This window comes from Panicum hallii, chromosome 3, assembly GCF_002211085.1.
Source record: "Panicum hallii strain FIL2 chromosome 3, PHallii_v3.1, whole genome shotgun sequence".
In the NCBI taxonomy this organism is placed as follows: domain Eukaryota; kingdom Viridiplantae; phylum Streptophyta; class Magnoliopsida; order Poales; family Poaceae; genus Panicum; species Panicum hallii.
The window spans coordinates 55,152,921-55,174,966 of NC_038044.1; the positions used below are offsets into that span (position 1 = coordinate 55,152,921).

At 47.8% G+C, this 22,046-nt stretch overlaps 1 protein-coding gene across 1 annotated transcript; it reads right to left on the bottom strand.

Moving 5' to 3' along the window:
- Positions 1 to 667: 667 nt before the first annotated feature.
- Positions 668 to 2,482, bottom strand: LOC112885509 (putative F-box/LRR-repeat protein 23). The gene is made up of 2 exons (XM_025951113.1): positions 2,025 to 2,482; positions 668 to 1,208 (listed from the first exon to the last, which is right to left on the bottom strand). Exons 1-2 carry the CDS (start codon positions 2,480 to 2,482, stop codon positions 668 to 670), a joined length of 999 nt encoding a protein of 332 aa, XP_025806898.1.
- Between the last annotated feature and the right edge of the window lie 19,564 nt (positions 2,483 to 22,046).

The following is a 22,046-nucleotide window of genomic DNA, read 5'->3' on the forward strand; positions in this document are numbered from 1 at the left end:
AGCTTAAATAAAACTTGTCCACCTTTGATCAAATTTATTGAAAAACATAACATCTATACTACCAAACATATACACTATCAAAAATATATTCCATGGTAGATTTAATGAAACAAATTTAGTATTTTAGATGTTCTTATATTTTTTAAATTTGGTCAAAATTGGATAAATTTAACTTAGAACAAACCAAATGTGGCATGAAAAAAATACGCAGGAAGTATATTTTTTATAGGCTTTCGGTAGTATGGTTTGTTAGCTGGGTTATACACTTCGGGCTATCGTCTGTTAAAATTGGCCATACAAAGATAATGTGTTGCCACGTCATATAGTGGAATTCTTTTTTGTGACACTTTCACACTCAAGGTTTTATCACGTTTTCAAGGCTTGACAATGATCGAATAACAAGCATCGTAATTCGTAAAGTAGTGATGAAAGAAGGATCGTCAAGGATCACGGTTTAACATGCACAATGGATTATAAACAAATTTTCACGACATGAACACCATATATACTACGCATATAATTTCCAATTTTTGTGACATAAATGAAACACCAACTATCATGAGATCTCAAATTGTGCATGACATAACCTTGAGTGTGAAAGTGTCACAAAAAATGAAACACCAAATATATGATTTTCTGTTTTATGATATAAATGAAACACCACCTATCATGAGATATCATAGTAATCGCTATCATCGCTATCAGTGTCGTAATAACACGAAACTTGAAGTTTGAGATCCTTTATCCTAGAGCACTTGTTCCTCAGCTCTTCATCCCATCGGTATATGGGCACATCGCTAATGTCGAGAGACTCGAGACCAGGGCATTTGTCGACAATCTGCATCACCACATCCTGGGTGAAGCTGCCATCAGAAAGCTCGAGGGAGTGTAGGCCGTGCATCACTGGAATTGAGAAAGGTGTTGGGCTGCTGCGTTCCCTTAGATAGTAGGTGTCCGAGCGCGTCACTTTGCAGGCACGGCGCACGGTGAAACTGTGCAGATGGCTGCAAGCTTCACAAGCGGATTGGAACAGCTCCACCCAGGAATTGGTAGGTGGTTGTCCTGATTTGGTTGTGTAGTTCCAGGCCTCAGGTTTGAGCACTAGCTCGAGCTCCTCCAGCAGAGGGAATTTCTTGATCACCTCAGCGAACACTTCAGAGGACACATCGTAATGTGATGTGACACGGAGGCTTTTCATAGATGACGCCCTGCAAAAGTCATCATTCAGTTAGACAAAGCCCAGGATTAAATAAATTGGATGACACTATTTTTCATCTGATTGAGCATATGATAGAGCAATGACAGTAATTTGCAAGAAGCAGGATTAGTTGACTGTACAATACATGTATTTGGTTGATTGATGTGCTACCCTTTTTTATGCCGCAAAAAATTATTTTAATGGTGGCATGTTGATATAAAAAGAGAAGAAAAATATATAAAATCATGAACTGTGTGCATGGTTTCATATGCATGTTAAAACAAAAGATAAAAGTCCACATCTTTGCTACCATTGGACGTACGTGAATCTGATGGTGCACCTGCACTCTCACCCTTCACCAACAACATTAAGAGACTGGACATACATATGCACACAACCATCAAATTGAAGTATACTTCTGCAAATCATCTGCACCAGAACTTAAACTTCCTGACCCTTCTACCTTCCAAAAAAAAGAGATTGAAAGGTAGTGGGGATCTCGTCTGAGTAAGTACTAAGAACTAGTGGTATGACAGCTTCCCGGTCATTACAATAACGTCATGATGGTATGCGAGCCTCCAGAAATACTGTCCTACCCCGTTTACAGCATCAATACCAGATGAATTATTTTTCTCTAATGTGTAAGAAGATTTTCCACAACCTGATGGCGTGTATCGAAGAACTAAATCTTCAAACACGTGACAATATAATTGAGATAACCTAGGGGCAATAAGTTTGTTTGGGATAACTAGTAGGATTTTTAATTCAGTGGAGCAATAGTAATAATAACTACTCTATATATACATCGAAGAGAAAGAGTCCAAACCTGTCGGCGAGGTAGAGCAAGACGTCGTCGTCAGCGCGGCCCCAGAAAGCCTCGCACTGGCCGGCGCAGCGGTGGACGGCGGCCAGCGCCATCGCTTTCCATCCTGATGACTCGTCGCAGACCTTGGCGGGTGTTTTCTCCTGGCAGACAGAGACAGGATGGTCATCGCACAAGCTCTCGTTGTTGTTGTCGCCGAGGTACTCGTCATCGTCGCTGAGATACTCGTCGTCAATATCATCATCCACCGTGTCATCCTCGTCCGGCGGCGCAGCCGTCAGATTGATCCGGCGCCACAGGGCGGGCTCGTCGCGCGCGAATCGCCACCACGCGACGCACGCCAGCCCGGCGCCGGAGAGGATCTCGCGCTGTCCCAACACGGTGAAGACAGACCACAGGACGTGATGTGGGAGACCCGCCCAGTAACTCGCCGGCAGCGGCGGCGCCGCGGAGGACGACATCGTGAAAGCAGTCTAGGTAGCTAGGTTTTTTGATGAATTGGAAGGCACGTACGGTGCAGAACTTTTTATATAGACACCGTCCTACGTAAGCCACCCCAAAATAGAAGTGCATAAGCGACGGACTTAGGCGAATTTTTTTACTTTTATTTTTTTCTTTACGATTTTGCAAAAATATATCTAGCAGCAAAAAATTAACAGGACTATATTCCTGCCGCCGGTCCAAATGACTATAGCAATTTGAACCGGCGGTAGGTGTAAACATCACCGTTTGAGTTAGCGTGAAGCTGTTGGAGTGCTGGGCCCAGCGTTGCAGACCTTTCCGCCTGGGCAGCAGACCTTAACGCCATTTAAATCGGCTATAGCCGAATGAAACAGTGGTAAATGTCCATATTTTCGAGATATAATCCAATAACCTGAATTTGAATATTTGTAGCCGATTCTCCTATCGAATCAATAATATTTTATGAAATTAAATTGCAAAAATCTTAAATAGTTATTCAGTTTTAAAACTATAAGATATATTAGTAGTTCAAATAGGCTTTCAGATGAAATAATTACGCGTACGAAAATATCAACACAAGAATCTAGCCTTTTCGGTGTGTGTCAGTGTGTTTTCAAATAGGTTTTCAGTCTAATTTGAAATAGTCTTTGCAGTCTGATTTTGAATCGGCTTTTCAATATCGTTCGAAATAGACTTTTCAGTGATAGGGGCATAGCCTTTTCAGGTGCATTTACAACTCCACACACCTACCTCCGCCTATATGTACACATTGCTGGATGCATTGCTACTAACTTCAAAACGAGACACACTTGAGTAAAAATGTCCGGAGGGTCATCTAGTGGAAAGGGTTTCGGCATTGGGAGAGGAAAAGGGGGAAAGAAGGAACCTCCCGTTGTGTGGGAGGGTTCTGTTGGTCCTGATTCCAATTCGGAAGCAGTGTTTGAGTTTCCAGTTCAGAGCAAAAGTGATTTCACCAACGAGAACCCACTCAGAGGATACGATAAACGTAAGGAAGATTGGCCAAAATGCATGCTTGGTGAGGACTGCTTGGTCCAGAAGATGACCAAGGGGATGGATGGAGGTTGCCGTCGAGCATGGGTAATTGTTATTACTATTCGTTTGTTATATGTTTCTCTTCTTTCCTACAACTTACTCAAGATATTTGTTTCAGTCTTCCGGCGCTCCACAACACTGTCGGTTCGTTAGGTGCGTCGATCCTCCTCCTCTTGATCCATATCACGAGTACATCGAGTACCTGCAAAATCGTATCTTCGATCTAGAAAGGGAAGTGAGGCCCGTAACAACGACGAGGAAGAGGATGACAACACCAATACTGCTGGTTCACAGGAGGCGCTATGCACTAATCCATATTGCAAATGCCCTCGCCATAAGAACAAGGGCCCTCTGCCGCCACCGCCACCACCACCTGCAATGGGAGGATACTATGGAGAAAGGGCAACACAATTTGCTATGTGCAGACAATAGTAGGAGTAACCTATCTTATTCACATGCTACATCCATATGTTTGTTGTTTTGTTTAATTACCTAAGGCATGTTAGATTTAGTCCAGGACCTCTTTACCCTTGTTTGGTACAGGTCCTGACATGCCACTTCATGTGTTGTGCGTGTTCAATTATGTAATGCACTACTTTGTTAGTCTTTGATTCCATTACATTAGCTTGTTTGATTAGCTCTTCAATATTGAAATAAATATTATGAAGAAAAGCAATGAAAAAACAAAACACTAGGCCAGCATGTGAGTCATGGCGGAGTCATGTCCAGCTGCAAAGTTGTGGGATATTGTGTCGTGGAGTAGTCATGTCGGTCTGAAAAGGCTATCCTCTAAAAAGGCTATGCGGCAGAGGCACCGAGTAGTCACGTTGTCCTGAAAAAGGCTAGAAGTAGCTCAGAACCATCTGGAACGGCTATGGTATGTAGGCCTGCTGTGACATGTCTATGTTTTCAAAAGTCAATGATAAGTTAGGTACAAACCATAAATTCCTAGCTTGCATTATAAATTAGAAATCCTAGTAAACATAAACAACGAACTGCAATGGCATGTGCATACAACACGGTAACCTCATGCTGGAACTAGACCTAAAATATGCCTTAGGGAATGTAAAATGCGGGGATTACATTTTGGTGCTTTACTGAGTGCACCGGGGATATTTCCCCTTCCTAATAGCATCGGGACCTGCTTCCTTTGCACGACGTGGCCTCTCTCGCTTCCTCTCCCTATCAGCTTCACGCTCCTCCGCCTCCTGACGTTCGACCTCCTCCATTCTCTTCCGGATCTCTTTCTGCTCTTTCTTGCGCTTCTACTCCTTCTGTTCCTCGTGCAACATTAGCTGCCACCTTTCCGCAGCCCACCTTGCTTCGTGTTGAACGTGATCCTTAGCTTCCTTCGTTTGCTCCGTGTCCAACCACTACACAAAAATCACATAGAGCTGGTTGAGTCTATGTCCAAATGAAGTTAGAAGTGAGTATAAAATCCAATAAGTGTTCAAACTAGATAGTGTGATGAAGTACCTTAGGACTGTCTTTGTCGAATCTCTTGGGTGGAACATACTTGTAGTTCTCGCACATGAAGAACCTCATGCTGAAGTCGTCGCGTAAAACCTTCAACTTCATCAGCTTGCACAAGGAACCGCAGAAGCACATAGGCACCTAAACTCCTTGAGGTACGGTTGCTTTCACCTTACTCCATGGAATGTAGGTTGATCCTGAGGATGACATGGTGCTGAGGTGTGGTGGTTCTGCAGTGTAGTGTGGTTGGTGTAGCACTGAAGTGCGCCCTTATTTGTAGACCATTTTAATTGGTGCATGGGCATAGTTCACGCAGAAGGAAAGGGCACCGCAGTTGCTCAATCGAATGCAAGGGCAGGACGGGTCGCATCCTTCTGAAAAGGCTATACACTGCAAAGGCTTCGGGTGCGAGCGCAATAATGCACATCTCAGTGCACTGTCTTTTCCCAGCGTTGCCTGACTCGTACTAAGTGCTCTGCAAAGTCTATTAATCCATCATGTGGAGGGCCTGTACGTGATGTCTACTTTTTTTTGGCCCCATCCTACATTGTTCGTATCATAGCATCCAATGTTGTCGTACTACTCATCAGGGATAAAAACTCAAAAACTATCACATGAATCACACACTAGTAAACAATGCATAATTGAATGTGCCATCATGAGTAGCATGACAAGTTGCATCATAAAACATACGCAAGTTTGCATAGAACATAATAAATCCTACAATCTAGATACGTCCACGCTTGTGATGCTGTACTGCCCCTGCGCCCTTCCTCCCTCATCTGTCCGCTGTCCTAGATGCTCTGGTCTGGTGTTGTGAGTACGTAAGGGGCTCCGGTGGAACTATCTGTCGTGCGGGTCATCCGGTCGGCATTGCACTTGGTGTCGCGTTCGCCTCCTGCGATGCCTGTGTAGGATCCATGGGTGCACCACTCAACTGGGAACCTTCGATCTCCGTACCAAACCATGATTCCACCCACCGCAACGCTGTGTCATCCTCCATGGGTGTAGCTGTATCAGCAGGTGAATTATCATTGTCAATTGCTCCGTGGTAAGTGTAGTCTGCATAGGACGACATCAAGTTACGTACATGTTCATAGAAAAAATTTAAATAATAACCAAGAAGACGTGTGACTGCGTACCCATGTCATGCACACGACGTTGATACGCTGAGGACCCAACTCCGTAGTCAGTGGGAGGTGCAAACGACGAAGGGCCCACTCCACAGCCAGTACTATACGGAGGGTTACTGCATAAAGTTTTGGATTTTGTTAGTTAGATGTACACAAGCAATTGGTAATAGCAAAGAATCACAGGAGCAAGTGTTACCTGTCGTGTACAAAGGTGGTGGACGTGGAGCGTAAGTAGCCGGCACTATAGGAGTCGAAGGCGTAGTCGTCATGAAGGTTGTGTGCGCAGGTGTACTCGAGGACGACACGGGGTAGGCTGGGCATGTAAGCTGACCTGAAGTCGACGTGGGGTAGGCTGCTCGTGGTGGAAGAATAGAGTCATCATCACGGCAACTAATGGCACGACGAAATCTAGCGCACGCCACCAAGATCTTCTTCTATGCTGAAAGGTGCTCATTTGGTCACATTGACATGTAGTTCTGGATGCTAGACAAGGCCTCCGCCTCCACTGCCAAGATGACATCATACTGTGAAGAATAATTAGTCAAGCTAGAGTAAGTGGCGTAAGATAAGATAGATGTTCACTTTCATCGACCGGTGTACCTTAAATTCCTATACTAGTTAAAGATTGACATTTGCAGATGTTGCAACTTTATATGTTGTAGGAAATAAAATGCTTAGACATACCGCCATGTCGAAGTTCTCGTCCCTAGAAAGGGGTACGTGTCCATCACCTGTGCCGGCTCTGTGTTGGCTGCTGTGGTATGTGCATGACGCATGTGTGAGTCCTGGGGAGAACCGCTGAAGGTAGGCCGAAAGGCCTCCTCTGAGTGTGGTCGGTGGTCGTCCATGATGTCGTCTACAGCTGAGTCCCAAACCTGGACGTAAGGAAGCACCTTTGCCGCCCACAACGCGCCGGGGGCCTAACCCTGACGTGTCCACCTGCGGTATGTGTTCAAATGACGATTGGGGATAGAAGAAAATGGTAAGTAAATTGAAAGCATTAGATGACATTTGTTACCTTTGCACGTGAGCCTCCACGTTGTGCGTAACCGGCAACAGCGAGATCTAGTAACGGTAGAACTGCCTCATCACACGATGCACGGCGTACTCCTCCACGTGGATGTCATAGACAACTGGCTTCCTGGTCATCTAGTACGCCTGGTCTTGGAGGCACAATGACGACAGCCCCTGCGGTGCACGAGCATGGATCTTGTCCAAGGTGTAAGGCATCCACCTAACGTCTTAGCCGACCAGAGCATCGAACTGGCCGACAAAGTTTGGGTACGATTTCTTCGTCTGCAATCCAACCCAAGTAGGCTACATAAGACAAAACAAGATGTTAGTAAGCTGCTATCAACAAAATCGGTACCAATGATGAGTCAGTGAAGCGTCCCCCCATCAGGGAAGACTTAAAAGTGTTGATTTATCAGTCCCAGGAGGCTGATAACACTTTTATTACATCAGATGATACATCACCGTACAACTCTACGCGGTAATGGGCAGTGAAGCGCCACTATCGCGAGGATTACAACTAAAACCCACACCACTACACTAGTTACGAAAAGAGGATCATCAGAGTCTTGCGCCATGCGGAATCCAACGGTGACCTCAACCACAGGCAAGACTGGGTGCAGGACGAAACCCTACTCGCTGTCTTCGGGGACGTAGTCTGGGTCTTCCACTGTAAAAGTAAGAATGGGGTGAGTACAAACGTACTCAGCAAGTCCAATCACACCCACGGAGGGGGTATAACAGTAATCATATGCATAGGACCATCCAAGGGTAGGTTATGGTTCATTTGCGAAAAACTCAATTGTATGCAAGGGTTCGTTTAAAAACAATTTCCAAAATGAGCTTTCTAGCACCAAAGAACACACGATGTCGATCCACACAGGATCCAAGTTTTAAACTGCTACCGGACTCCCCGTCCGCCGTAGCATACGGCACAACTGCCGGATATTCTCCAAACAACTCACACCAGCCCAATCATTCCCAAGAGAAACACTAGTTATGTGACCACACCATAACTTGCCCAGTACCGTGGGCACGGCTATTCGAATAGATTTTTAACTCTGCAGAGGTGTGCAACTTTACCCACAGGTGGGGTACCACAGCACGAACACCTTAGTGCCGGTGCAGATCCCATCGAAGCCCTTACCCACCTTAGCTAGACCTGACTAGCCACCACGGGATCTATCAAGGGGTCATTCGACCTACCACCAAGGTTTAACCGGGGCATAAGTCACACAGAGCTTATCCCGTCTCCTTGATCACCCGTTGCTCCCAGCTTTCCTGATGGCTATCAGACTAACCAGTGGGCTTAGGCCAAGCCGTTGCCCATACAACGGTCAAGTGGTTTGCACGATAGGAAGCTAGGTGAGACGACACATCAACTCGGTCCTTAGGGGTGACAAGATGGATATCTCCCCTCCACGCTCAACCACACAGGTACGAGCACACCAACGGCAATTCACACAGAAATGCCATCCATCCCGTCCGACTCGTTTCTCAAATCCACATTTTACCCTTTCCCACACACACGCATTTTCTTTATAAAATCAGGTGGTCAAGGTATGGTTGTCACAACAAAGGTGGCTATCCTACCATGGTTACGGCACGCAAAACCATGCAATTTTATAAAATAGGCCATCGGGTTGTGTTCATAAAAACTAGGGCAAAAACATGCATCAAAGGGCGGGATTGAACTTGCCATCGTCAAGCCCTTGCGGAAGGTCCTGATCGAAGCACTGTCCTTCGGGTTCGGGGTCGCAGAACTGGTCCTCAGTTGCTCGGTCACAGTCGGGAACCTCGTCGTTCACTCCGTGTCCTACGACGCAAACAAACAGACACACGATCAAGCGAAGGAACTAAAAGCTTTTATCGTTGAGCTTGAATCGGAAATAATTTAGTTACGGAGGTAGGGTTAATATTTTCGGGTGGTTTCTATATAGCGTGCTTAGAACTATGCTAGAAAGGGTGTGGTAAAATTTCAGGTCGATCGGAGGTCGTTTCGCACATAAAATGACGAGTTAAAGGGAGATCTAGGGGTCAAACAGGGAATCCAGGGCTTATTTGTAAGTTTCTCTAAAAAGGGAAGGGCTTATTTGTAAATTACAGAAGTGTTAGGGTGTAGTAGAAAGTGTGGGGGGCCTATTTGGAATTAAGTTTGCATTGTGGGGGGGGCTTAGTTTGAAAGAAAATAGTAAACAGGGGCTTTCTTGCAAAAAGGCCAATAGAGTGGGGGGCTATTTAACAGTTAGGGAAGAAGGGAGGGGGCTAAGGGCAAAATAGCCCTTTCTTCTTCCTCCAGCCGTGGGAAACAGGGGAGGGGAGGAACAGGGCGCCGGCGGCGGCCCAATCCGGCCGGCCAAGGCACGGCGGCGGCCCGGGGGTGGGGGAAAAGAGGGAGGGGGGCGCGGGGAACCCATCCCCGGCCTCACCTTGGCTCGGGTTGCAGCGAGGGGGGCTGCCCACGGGAGCATGCGGCGGCGGGCAGAGGCGCTCGTGGAGGCGGCGCCGGGCTGGGGGAGGCGAGGGGCCGGGTGGTGGAGTGGGTTGTGGGGTGGGTGAGCCGCGCGGGGAGCCAATTTATAGAGGACGGGGGCGACGGGGCGGAGGGGAACGAGATGATGGCGGCCGGCGGGCGGTGCGGGCGCCATTAATGGCGCTCCGGCCGTACGCGGCCGTCGCGACGCGGCGTGGCGCGGGCCGAGGGTGGGGCGGCGCTCACCGCGGCGTGCGCACGTGGATACAGTGGCGAAGGAGGACGCGGCAGCGGCGGTCGGCGCGGCGTCGCGGCGTGGCCGTGCGACGGGCAGCGCGGCGAGCGGCGCGGCGCGTGGAGCACGCGCAGGGCGTGTGTGCGTGGGCACGGGTGGGCGCGTGCGTCGCGAGGCTGGGCAGGGCGCGTGCGCGGCAAGGCTGGGCAGGGCGCGTGCGCGGCGCCCAGGGCCGGCGCACGGCCGTGCGGTACTCGGGAGCAGGGGAAGGAGGGGGAAACAGGGAGAAGAGGAGGAACAGGAAAGAAAAGGAGAAAGGAAAGGGAGGGAAGGAAGGAAAAAGAAAAAGGGAAGGGGAGGAAAAAGAAAAGGAAAAAGGGAAGGGAAAAGAAATAGAGAGAAGGAGAGAAAAGAAAAAGAGGGAGGGAGAAGTGCCGGCGCCGGTCGCGGCGGCGACCGCGGCCGGTCGGCCACGCGCGCGCAGGATTCGCGCGCCGCGCGAGAAAGGACTTGCGCCGGCGCTAATTTCGGAAAGCGGTCGCGCGGTCGTCGTGACGCGGTGGCGAGAGTCGAGGCGGTGCGCGTGGGAAAGCCGGGCGCTGTGCGGCACAGGGCGGGGAATGTGACAGCGTGCGTGTGGCGGTGAAACGGAGGGAGTCAGGGTTTTACGACGGATAAAGTTTTCGGTCAGGGCACCCTAACGCGTTATTTAAATTCGAGATTTTCGGGACGTCACAGTCAGTGTGCCATTCCTTTCGGAGACACTACAAAGACCCCATCGTGGGCCTATCAATGTCGTCGTGGTCCGCAGCCACCTCATTGTACGGGCCGGCGTCCATGCATGGCCAACCCACTGGAAAGCGCTCGTAGGACCAAAGCTGCAGAAGCAAGGGGCATCCAATAAGGATGGGCTCCGTGGAGCTAACCTTAGTCACGCCTAGGTAGAGTCCCTTGTAGGTCGATGCTAGCATAGCTGAACCCCAGCTGTACTGTGGAACCTCGTCAAGCTAGGCATCGGCTATCGCCCTGGCATATGGTATGAGATGCTTCGGCACCGAGCTCCCCTTGGAGTTGTAGATGTACGAACTCTACCACATACTTAGGAATCAAACGCTGGTCTATCGGCGTCGTGGACAGGGGACATGTCCTTGAAGTGTCTTCGGTGTGACACCACGAACTGCAGACATAAAGGATCGGTGATGCTTATTGACGGCTACATCCAACAACTCCGGCGTCACATACCACTCCTCCTCATCGATCGCCATAGCTGAAACACATGAACCAGAAAAAATAAGGGCCACAATAGGATGAAAATTTTATTAATAGAAACATTATCATAAATAGATATTAAAAAACAAAAAATTATAACATGAACACATGACAAGAGAAACACAAATACAAGCGTAGCATAGCATAGTGGTAACATAGTGATTACATCATTCATACACAAATGCTTATATGGTTCAATCAGTACTAGGACATAATAACTCGACACACCGAAAAGTTCTTCATATTAAAGTACATATTACAAATGGGATTACATCATAAGACGCATTAGAATTAGACAACACTATGGTTGTTCCCTTGACCCCGCCGGCTCAACCCTTGATTGAAGTTGGGACACTTGAAGAGGACCCTACATGCGGTGCTTGTGCCATAAACCGTTGCATTGCAGTTTTTGTAGTTGTGACCCGTCTCGTGGCACTTCGAGCAGATTCGAACTTTAGGGCCAGCTTCAGACTGATCCTTGTTGTTCCAAATGCGTTTTTTTCTTTTCGGCGCCCAACATCTTGGACCATATCTGGATCGGGGTCGGGGATGTAACTTGCATTGTTGCCCGGGTTGTCTATGAAATCCCCTACCATTTTGTACCCATATATCTCATGCCTCCAAGTCGCCCAAATAGTTTCCTTTAGGAAGTTATGGGAAATATACCTATGAGGCTGCAGCCCTGCTGCCTCAAAACATGAAGCAATTACATGGGTGCATGGTCTGTGTAACAACTTTGGTTTCTGACATGAATAAACACATTCATCATTATGAAGAACACACTCTTGTGTGTGCCTCTCGCGTCGACCTCCTAGTCGACCTTTGTCCCTACACGTAACCTCAAATCGATGTTCAATAGCCCCAACTGGTTGAACATGATGCTTCAGAGCTTTTTTGAAAGCCTCCTCCATGTACTCAGTCATCTTGTAGCCATAGATTTTATGACTATCCACCATTACCTGCTCTGCCACCACATACCGATCCCAAAAATACTTGCACGTGCGATACAGGAAGAATTCCACTATACCAAAAAGGGGCAAGCCTCTCACACCACGTAGCACCCAATTGTACACTTCAGCTAAGTTTGTAGTCATTATACCATACCGAGAACCTCCTTCGTCGTACAACAAAGCCTACTTCTCCTTAGGCTCATGCTCAATCCACTTTGAAAATGTTTTGATGGACCGGCCGTTCAACGGACATTTGCACCATCCAAACCTACATCTTCAAGTGATACAGGGTGACCAGCTTCACTATTGATAGGCCTTTTGGCTAGCTGTTCGGTTTGTTTCTTTGTGAGATCATCAAGTTTCTTCCAAAGGAATTTGAATTTTCTCACCTGATTCTGGCTGCATAACTGCTTGAAGAGCTTTGTTAAGGTCTTGCTTTTGAATTGGCTATGTAAGTTAGCCCCCATGTGCCTAAGGCACCACCTGCTATTCAAATCAGGCCATTCTGCTATTCTGCGCCGCTCCACATTACCATTTTGCATGTCATCGACGGATTGTAGAATACCTTTGTGCCGGTTATGTATAACACAAACATTTGGTACATTTCTAACAACCATCTGCTTTAGTCTCTCTAAAATCCAATACCAGCTGTCTCCGGACTTTTTCTCCACAAAGGCAAGAAGGATCGCTGCAACTTGCTTGCCTAGATTCTAAACACAAGGATATGTTTTCAAGTCATAGAAACTTCCAGAATTTCTCTAGCATATGGTGTGCAACAGCGATGGAAAATTATGATATGAAGCTTCATATGTGTCAGACCCGGGAGCACAGGACTGCACAGATGACCTACATCTTACATGATAAGGGGTGGGATATGACCCACGCCCTACATCAGTTGTATAGCGTAGAACTACTCATACAGTAGTAAAACTAGTCGAATACAGTATGGAACTACTAGAAAAGTACTCGGGTAGGACTTCTAGGCTTGTACCCGACTAGAACTTCCATGTAAACTTGTTCCCCCAAACTATATAAGGGCGGACAGGGACCCCCTCCAAATAAGGAGATCACCCGATCACCACCTAAGGAAATACAAACCACATAGGACGTAGGGTATTACGCTCTCGGCGGCCCGAACCTGTGTAAACCTTGTGTTCCTTGCACCTTCGAGTTCCTGATCTCGGCGACACCTTACCTACAAACTCACCACCTCGGGGTTATCCCTCGGTAGACGTGGCGGTAAAACACCGATAGTTAGCGTGCTAGGTAGGGGTGTTCATCGAGCATCCACTGGAGAACTCGATGGCATCGCTCAGCTTCACCAGCACCGTGCTCGACAAGGGCACAACTTTCATCTTTGGCTCCTGGATCTACATCGCCAACGGCATGGGTGGCTTCAACAGCCACCTACTCGACTCCAAGAAGCTGGAGGCCTCTAAATCGACTCGAAGCAGCGACCTCGACGAGTTGCTGCTCCCCGATCTACCCAGGTAGATCGAAAGGACGTCCATTTTTTACGCGACTTCAACTCGTGCTACACCAAGACTACTCGGATCGGATTCAAACCAATCTGAGGAAGCTTCGCAATCCAAGTCTCTCTCCGACTTGGAGGAGGGAGCCACCACGCGTCGGGGCCCCCCCGTTCTCGACTATGACTCTGCAAACGAAGAGTACCCGTTTGCTACAAGTTTGAGCCGAGGAGGACTCGAGGACGTGGGAGCCACCGCTCGTCGGGAGGCTCCACTTCTCGACAATCACTCGCAATCCAATGATTACTCCGAGTCGTTTTCGGGTAATGATCCGGGTTTAACCATAACATCTACGCCGCAAGGCTATTTCGTGTACTAGAAGGGTCCAGAGCCCTCCGAGTTACTCGAATACGACTCCCGCCTTGTGGCAGAATCCACCCTTCGGCATATCGACCCCAGGGAGTCGAAAGATTTCGACTACTCCGCTCAACCTCACCCCGCGTCATGACATCGACGCGTTGCAGCAACGACCTTGACTACTCGACTCGGCCGTAGTTACGACTGCTTTGACAAATCAGCAGCGCCAACGACAACTTCCACAAATTGTCTCGACTAGAAACTAGTCGAGAATGAGTCTCAAGCTACTCGGTGACTAGCTCTACACAGTCAACAACTAGTCGGAATCACCTCCGACTAGTCGGCTTCATCGACAAATCTCCCACGGATCAAAGCCATGCTTCGCTACCTACTTTTTATGCCATGCACACTCTCTCCGTCAGCAAACTCGAAACCCCAAACCTTGTCCAGATTGGTTTGAGACGGTTCAACCTAGGACCCTCTCCGCATTGGAAGAGGATTTTGATCATCTAGCACCACTTGAAGAAGGAGAAGCCACCGCGCGTCGGGGAGCTATTGTTTCCGACAACTACTCGGAGTTAGCTACTCATGTGACCCGGGGTCTGCTAAGGGGATCAGATTGGTTGGGCAGGTTTGGGCATTGGAAGGGCATGAAACCCTCCAGGCCTCTCAAATCAAGTCCACCACGATTCATTGCCACACCCGGCGAACTACCTTTTCAAGAAGGCAGACCCCTCCCTCCTTCCGACGATGAAGATGAGGGCCAGATGGTGCGGAGTGCCAAATGCTTTGCCCCCAATCGAGAAGTGCTTATGATTCACGTCGACGAGGATTGTGAAGGCCTAGAGCGAGTCCATCTCCTTGACCCACTCGACGAAGATGTGGACACAATAATGGATAGTGAATCCCCAGCCAACATTAAGGTGGAAGACGCAGATGACACCCAGAAGCAACGCCGCAGGCTCATCAATGCGAAGTGCGCCCAACGCAGGCACAGCACCGTCAAGATGAACCACCAGGGGAGCGGTAACCTCCAAGACTCCTCCACGGGCGACCTTCGTGCCATCATCAACGCTGGCCGTGATGCCCGCAATATCATAATTGCTAGGAAGCAGGAGCGCGAAGAAGTGGAAGCCTACAACCCCACCCGCTATCAGCTCCCTCTCGACTACTTGGAGACAACTTGAAAGTGCAAGCCAGAAGCTAGGAAAATATCCGCTCGCAGAAAGAAGACTCTCAGTTCGAAGGAACGATTCAAGGAAGCCCTCCACGGGCAATGCTCGTGGCACCCGAAGAGCAAGCATTCTGCGTTTGAATTTCAAACCCTTCAGAGGACCCTGGGAGCTCCGCCAAGTCTACGAAGAAAGGCGACGAGACTACCCGACTAATGATTTACTCATAAATTAAGTACCCGGTTCAAGGAGGTTTTCGAAGGGTCTTATAGGTGTTGCATTTGTTTAAACCACTGTTTTGGGATTATATCTCGAAACAAGGGGTTCCATATGCCTAAAAGCACCCCTTTTACCACTTAGTCTGGGTCGCTATTTATGTTCATTGTTCGGGTTAATCATGACTCCCTCGCTAAACTTAGGGAACCCTGCCACAGACGAACCATGCGATTGCCAAAAGTGGTTGACTCATTTGGCAAAGACTAGTGGAACCCGTTAATTAGTCAAATAAAGCACCTACGCGATTGTCTATCAAATACTTCCAGTAACACTCAGATTACTAGTTCCTGACTAGTTTTCTATGTTACTGAAGGGACCCTGCCCAAAACTACAGTAACCCCTAGATTTCTAGTTCCCGACTAGTTTTCTATGTTACTGAAGGGGCCTTGCTCCCAAACTTTAATTAACAATCTGTTTACTAGTTTTCGACTAGTATTACATGTAGTTTACTGAAGGGACCTTGCTCTCGTACGACCTCACCAACGGTCTCAACGGAATTCAATTTTTGCCGACCTGAAGCAGCCTGAAGCACCCATACCACCCGCATGGACGTCAACTGTGCAATCGACGACTTGATTGACAACCTGGAACCCCTCGAACTGAATCCGCCTCGGTTGGAGGTCCTGCACCACAAGTTCTTCGCCAAGTTGAAGGAGGATTTGGAATGTCTATCACAAGTCGAAGGAGGATTTGGATCATCTATGAGAAGTTGGAGGAGGATTTGGATTGTCTACTACAAGTCAAAGGAATATTTGGATCGTCTACTACAAGTCGGAGGAATATTTGGATCGTCTACAACAAGTCAGAGGAGGACTAGCCAGCATCCATCAAAGGGCTCCCATCCTGGTCGACTACTCAGATTTCATCAGCGACGCACTACCCTTATCAAATGGCCACCACGGCCTGATGGCGCCTCCATCTTGGTCGGGCGGGCCCGGGCATTGGAAGGGCACAAGTCCTCCAAGCTACCCAGCTCAGTCCACCCTTTTGCACCACCATTTTGGTTGGGCGGGCCAAGGCATTGGAAGGGCACGAGTCCTCCAAGCTACCCAGCTCAGCCCACCTTGTTGCGCCTCCATCTCGGTCGGGCGGGCCCGAGCATTGGAAGGGCACGAGTCCTCCAAGCTACCCGATTCAGCCCACCTTTCTGCGCCTCTAACTTGGTCGGGCGGGCCCAGGCATTGGAAGGGCACGAGGCCTCCAAGCTACTCGGCTCAACCCACCTTTATACGCTTTCAACTTGGTCGGGCGGGCTCGGGCATCAGATGGGCACGCAGTCCTCCAAGCTACCCGATCCCAGCCCACTTTTATGCGCCACCAACCCCAACAACCTGTCTTGCCTAGAACCATTCCAAGAAGGCAGGACCCTCGATTCCTTGATGACTACTTCGCCCTCGCGAGGGCACTCAGTGACCCGCCGATGACTATTTCGACTACACAACTAGTCGGAAGCGCGACTCATTCCACCAGTGACTACGATTCTGACTAGTCGGGTTTCATCAACAAACCGGCGTGGCTTCATCAACGAGCGACAGAGCATCACCAGCAATCACCCACGAATCAAGATCGACAACTATCCATGCTCATCTGGTTTCTACACTGTGGGGCTGGGCGCAACAAGCCGGCTGCCCACGTGAAGATTGAGACCCGATTCAAGGACGTTTTATGGAGATCTTTAGGGAACTTATTTAACCATTGTCTCAAGTTTTATGTCGACACAAGCATTGGTTTTAACAAAGTAAGCGCGAGTACACTTATGGTTGGCACTTGGCAAGTGGAGTAAATTATATGACATGCAAAGCCAAAATTCATAGAAAAGCTGACAAGATTTGACTACGATAAGCACTTTTAGTTGGCCAAGTTTAATTTAGCAAGTATTAATTAAGTTTAAGTTTATACCAAACCTTTTAAGTAAATAAAAGAGATAAATAACAACAACATAAGTAAAGAACATCACTTTAGATCATCTTCAAATTCAATTATCATGTGAGGGTCCAAACCGCTCTTAACCATGAGCACAGCTGATACATCAGTTTTCACTCTGCAGAGGTTGTACACTTTACCCACAACTCATATTTTTCTTGATGCCTGGGTTTGCAAGGCCCTTAAACACTTCCGACGTGAGTGGAAGGGATTCACTACGAGGCCTTTACAAAGATTCCCTAACTTACAACGGTCCGCTAAGATTTCAGACGCAGTGGTCATAACTCTCCCTAATGAGGAAGACGTCTTAACCAGGATCATATCTAAGCCTCAAGAAGACCGAGCTATACCTCATCAACGCACTCCCCTCTTGCCCTTTTGGTAAGACCCTCACAAGCTAAAGTTTCTAATTAATTAGCCAAGACCAGAGCCATGTAATATTGTGGTTGTACTATTTTCCTAGGTGGTTCTCCATATTCCAATTAATAGAATGATCTTAAAATTATCACCATAAAGGTATTCCAGAACATGAAGGAAAGCAAGTGTAGCATAATTTCCAAGTTACATAACCATAAACCAAGTACAAGCAACTAGCATAGCTACAACATAAAGTAAACAACTCAGGTTTAATCAAGGAAGTTCGACAGAAAATTAGGCATATCCTTAGTTTGGGATCCATCATATTATAGACACATGCATGCATATAAAGTAAATATGTGTATTTAGAAAGTTATTAAGGTCAGAATATGATCAAGGACCACTTGCCTTCTTCAAAACACTAATGCTGCTCAGGGGCGTCTTCAAAGCCTTGCTCTTGCGGACCCTTGAACTGCGGACCGTCTATTGCATCACACAAGTACATACAAGCAAACAAGTACAATAAATAAGAAACAGTACACCAAACAATATAAACAGAGCAAAACAACATTATAAAGCTACTGTACACGTTACAAGGATCGCATGAGCGTAAAACATGGTTCCAGGGGCTCATTCGTAAGAGATTTGAAACTAAAAGGGCTCTGAACAAAGAAACCGAGGGCTAAAACATAAATAAACCTTAAATCTAGGGTTTAGATTGAGAAACGGGGGGGGCTAGGGATGGCGGATTCTATTTTGGAAAAGATCAGAGAAAAAGGATCTACTCGTTAATACATTTGAACTGCGGTGGAGCACGGGTTGATTTCGGTAAAACTCAGGGGCTAAATTGCAAAAAGGGCCTAGGGTTGAACGGTATGGTTTGGATTGACCCGCTCTAGATCAGATCTGGGTGGTCTGATCTTGATCGCACGGCTGCGAGAGGCTAGGGCGGCTCGGCGGCGGCGCACGGCGGTGGGCTCATCCAAGAATCACGTAAACACGATTCCGGCAACGATTTTGGCTCGGGTTTGGCTTGGGAGAAAGAGAGCGGGGTGGGGAACACGTTTAGAGGCTCCGAATGGGGCGCCGAGGGCTGGGGAAAGCGGACGGTGGTGAGGTGGGGCACGATGGCGACGGCGAGCGATTGCGCGCGCGAGGAGGCGGTTTAGAGAGGAAGAGAAGGCCGGCGGCGATGCTTACTACCGCGCGAAGCTCCTGCGGTGCTTGCTCGACGAAGGAAAGCGGCAGAGCGGCGCCACATCTGTGAACCCAAGCTCAACGAAGGCGGCAGCGTGAGCTAGCTAGGGTTTGCAAGGCGAGGGGCGGCGGCTGCGGGTTGACGAGGGGTCAAGGGCGCGTGGCGGCGCCTAGTTATGAGGCCGAGGGGGGCCTCGACATGTGGGCCCAGGGGTGGCGCGGGGGAGGCGTGCCACGGCCGAACTCGAGCTGAGCCTGGCGCGAGGTCGGGGATGGGCCCGACAGGCGGGTCCCGCCTAGCGGTGATGGAGATAGGGAGAGAAGAGGAGGGCGTCGGGTTGGGCTGCTGGGCCGGGGGAAGGAGGGGCGAGCGGCCGGCTAGGCGGGGAAGGCGTGCCACGGCCGGACTGGAGCTCGAGTCCGAGCCTAGCGCGAGGTCGGGGATGGGCCCGACAAGCGGGTCCCGCCTAGCGGTGAGGGAGAGAGGGAGAGAATAGGAGGGCTTCGGGTTGGGCTGCTGGGCCGGGGGAAGGAGGGGCGGAGCGGCCGGCTTGTCTAGGCCGCGTGGGAGGGAAGGAAGGGGAAGGGATAAAGAGAGAAAATGAGCCGGGCCAAAGGGAGAGACAGAGGAAGAAGGAAAAACGAGAAAGGTTTTAAAATAAAGGAGCAAGCACAATTCACTTGAATTTAAATTTTTTGAAATTTAAATTCAACTGAACTCAAACAATAAAACAATGCAAGCGCCATGAAAATGCACAAGGCGTATTTTCCTTATATTTCTTTTAATGGCTAAGTAAGTTATTTATAATTCACGGTAAATATTCTAAAATAAAAAAATTGAATGAAAACCTTATGGATCCTGCAAAATCTAGCGAAATTTACTCAGGATTCCTAATTCAAAATTTAGGGTGTTACAGAAATACCCAAAGCGAAGCGCAGATCCGGCAGGACTTCGCCAGTGCCTCCTCCCCTCCCCTCCCCTCCCCTCCCTCCCTCTCCTCTCCTCTCCTCTCCTCCCCCCTCTTTCTCCTTTTCGGATTTAAAATGGCATTTACGGCTATTTTTGGGCCTCTTATAGGGGTGGGAGCCTGCCGCGGGTGGTCTGGCGGAAGCAGACCTGTGCCGCCTGGTGTTTTGGCGGAAGGTCCTTGCGCCGGTTCAGCCGGCGGTGGTAAGTGGGCGCGTGCACTTCCGCCGGTTGAACTAGTGAAATGGTCGGCGGGCCCACTCGGCGGCAGCGCAGATGTGAGGTGAGTCCCTGCCATCGTTTTAATTGTTAATTTTTATCTTACTGCCAGTTCAAATGGAGATATAATAAATTTCCGAACTGTCCGGTAGAATTTACTTCTACCGCCGGTTCAAATGGCGGTGGCCGTTTCAACCGGCAGCAGAAGTACAGTCCTGCTAATTTTTCACTATCAGGTATATTTCTGCAAAAATGTAAAAAATATAAAAATAAAAAAATTCGACTTTGGCGATGCAGTCCTCCTGTGCGATCTTATTTTCAACTTCCCAATTTGAAATTTCGCATGGTTAATTTCGGTCAGCGTCTATTTGCCCATGTGTCCGAAACTTTTGTGTTTCGTATTACTGTCACGTATCATGTAGTTTAGCATGCAAGTGATGCTTCTTTTGGGGTATAGAGGCCGCTGTTTAATTAATTTGGCAGGGACATGCACCTCCCTTCTTGCACCACATCTCATTGATGCTTAGTGTAACCTTCTCTCATTGAATAAAATCTCATACGCCCTCCGTTCTATGTTTTGTCTTTTCTAGGTTCATGCATTTTGCTTTGCACCTACACATACATTATATCTAGATAAGTAGTAAATACTATGAATCTAAAGAGTAAAAACGAAGTATATTTTCGAACGGAGGGAATACTTTGCCGTGCTTCATATATAGCCCTAAAATATTGAAAGCCTTAATTATTTACTAATCATGACTAGTGGTATTCTGGAAACTACAATGGCATTCTTAGCACTTACGTACTCGTGCAAAAAACTCCTCGTCATGTGTTCAATCTCCACTGTGGATAACGCAGATGGGAGTCCAGAATGCCTGGTGCAGGAATATTGTTGAGAAAATTTTTTATTTGACACTGGCAAAGTTACTTAGTATTCCTTAATTGGCTTTTAAAAATTAATTCTTCCCTATTTGACACTAGGTTTGAATTTGCTTCACAATTTGACACTACCGTTTATTTCCAGCAGTAATGGTGCTAAATCGAAGGTAGAAAAAAAGACTATTTTGCCCCTTTTGAAGTATGCTAAGAACAATTTTCACCCGTTCGTCTCATCCGTGTGCTGCCCATCCGCTCCTTCCTCTCTCCCATTCCTGTTGGTGACGAGATGGCCGAGGAGAAGAGCCGGCGCCCACGCCCACGCAGGCCGGGTCCTGACATTTTGGGGGGCCGGGGCGAGACCTCAAATAGGGGGTTCTTTTAATAATAATAATAATAATAATAATAATAATAATATATCTATATGTAAAATAGTATCAATAGGCATTCAATGTGCATAAAAAATATTCATATCAAGCAGCATTATATACATACTACATTAAAAATTTCCGCTATCATTTCTAGACGCGAAGTCATTTTTAACACAAAATATTTCTCCACTTCACCTAAAGGTTAGTTTAAAAATTACATAAAAACTTTACTATATAAGAAAAAATTGTATATGACGATACTAGCCATACCTTTGCATTGTCTGTTATTGACAACAAGAGTAGCAAGTATAGTGAGATCACCGCGAGAACTATGACTAATCTGAAGGATAGAAAGCATAAAGATTAGCCAGCTATAACACTAATTAAAAATATATAACTGCATATCCCTGAATAATGAAGTATTATGGTTTCATCATGAGCATCGTGTTCTTTTTGAAGGATTGGATTTTCTTTATCGGCTTCAGGATCTCCAACGCACGGTTAATTTTCTCAATTCCTTCAAGCTCTAGTCGCCTCCCTGGTCTCTTTCTCTAGCTGTGTGCTGTAGTGCTGAAAATTAAATAAAAAATGAGACAGAATTGGATTGATCAGCTGATCGGCAAACGGCAATGACGGAGAGTCAGAGGCATGCAAGATCGTGCTCGATCGGTGATCCAAAGAGGAACTCACGCACTGAGCCACAGACAACAGATAGGCTCACAACTAATGGAACCACAGGGAGACAGTGTCCTTGCGAATCGTCATCCCGGTCTAGCAACGTG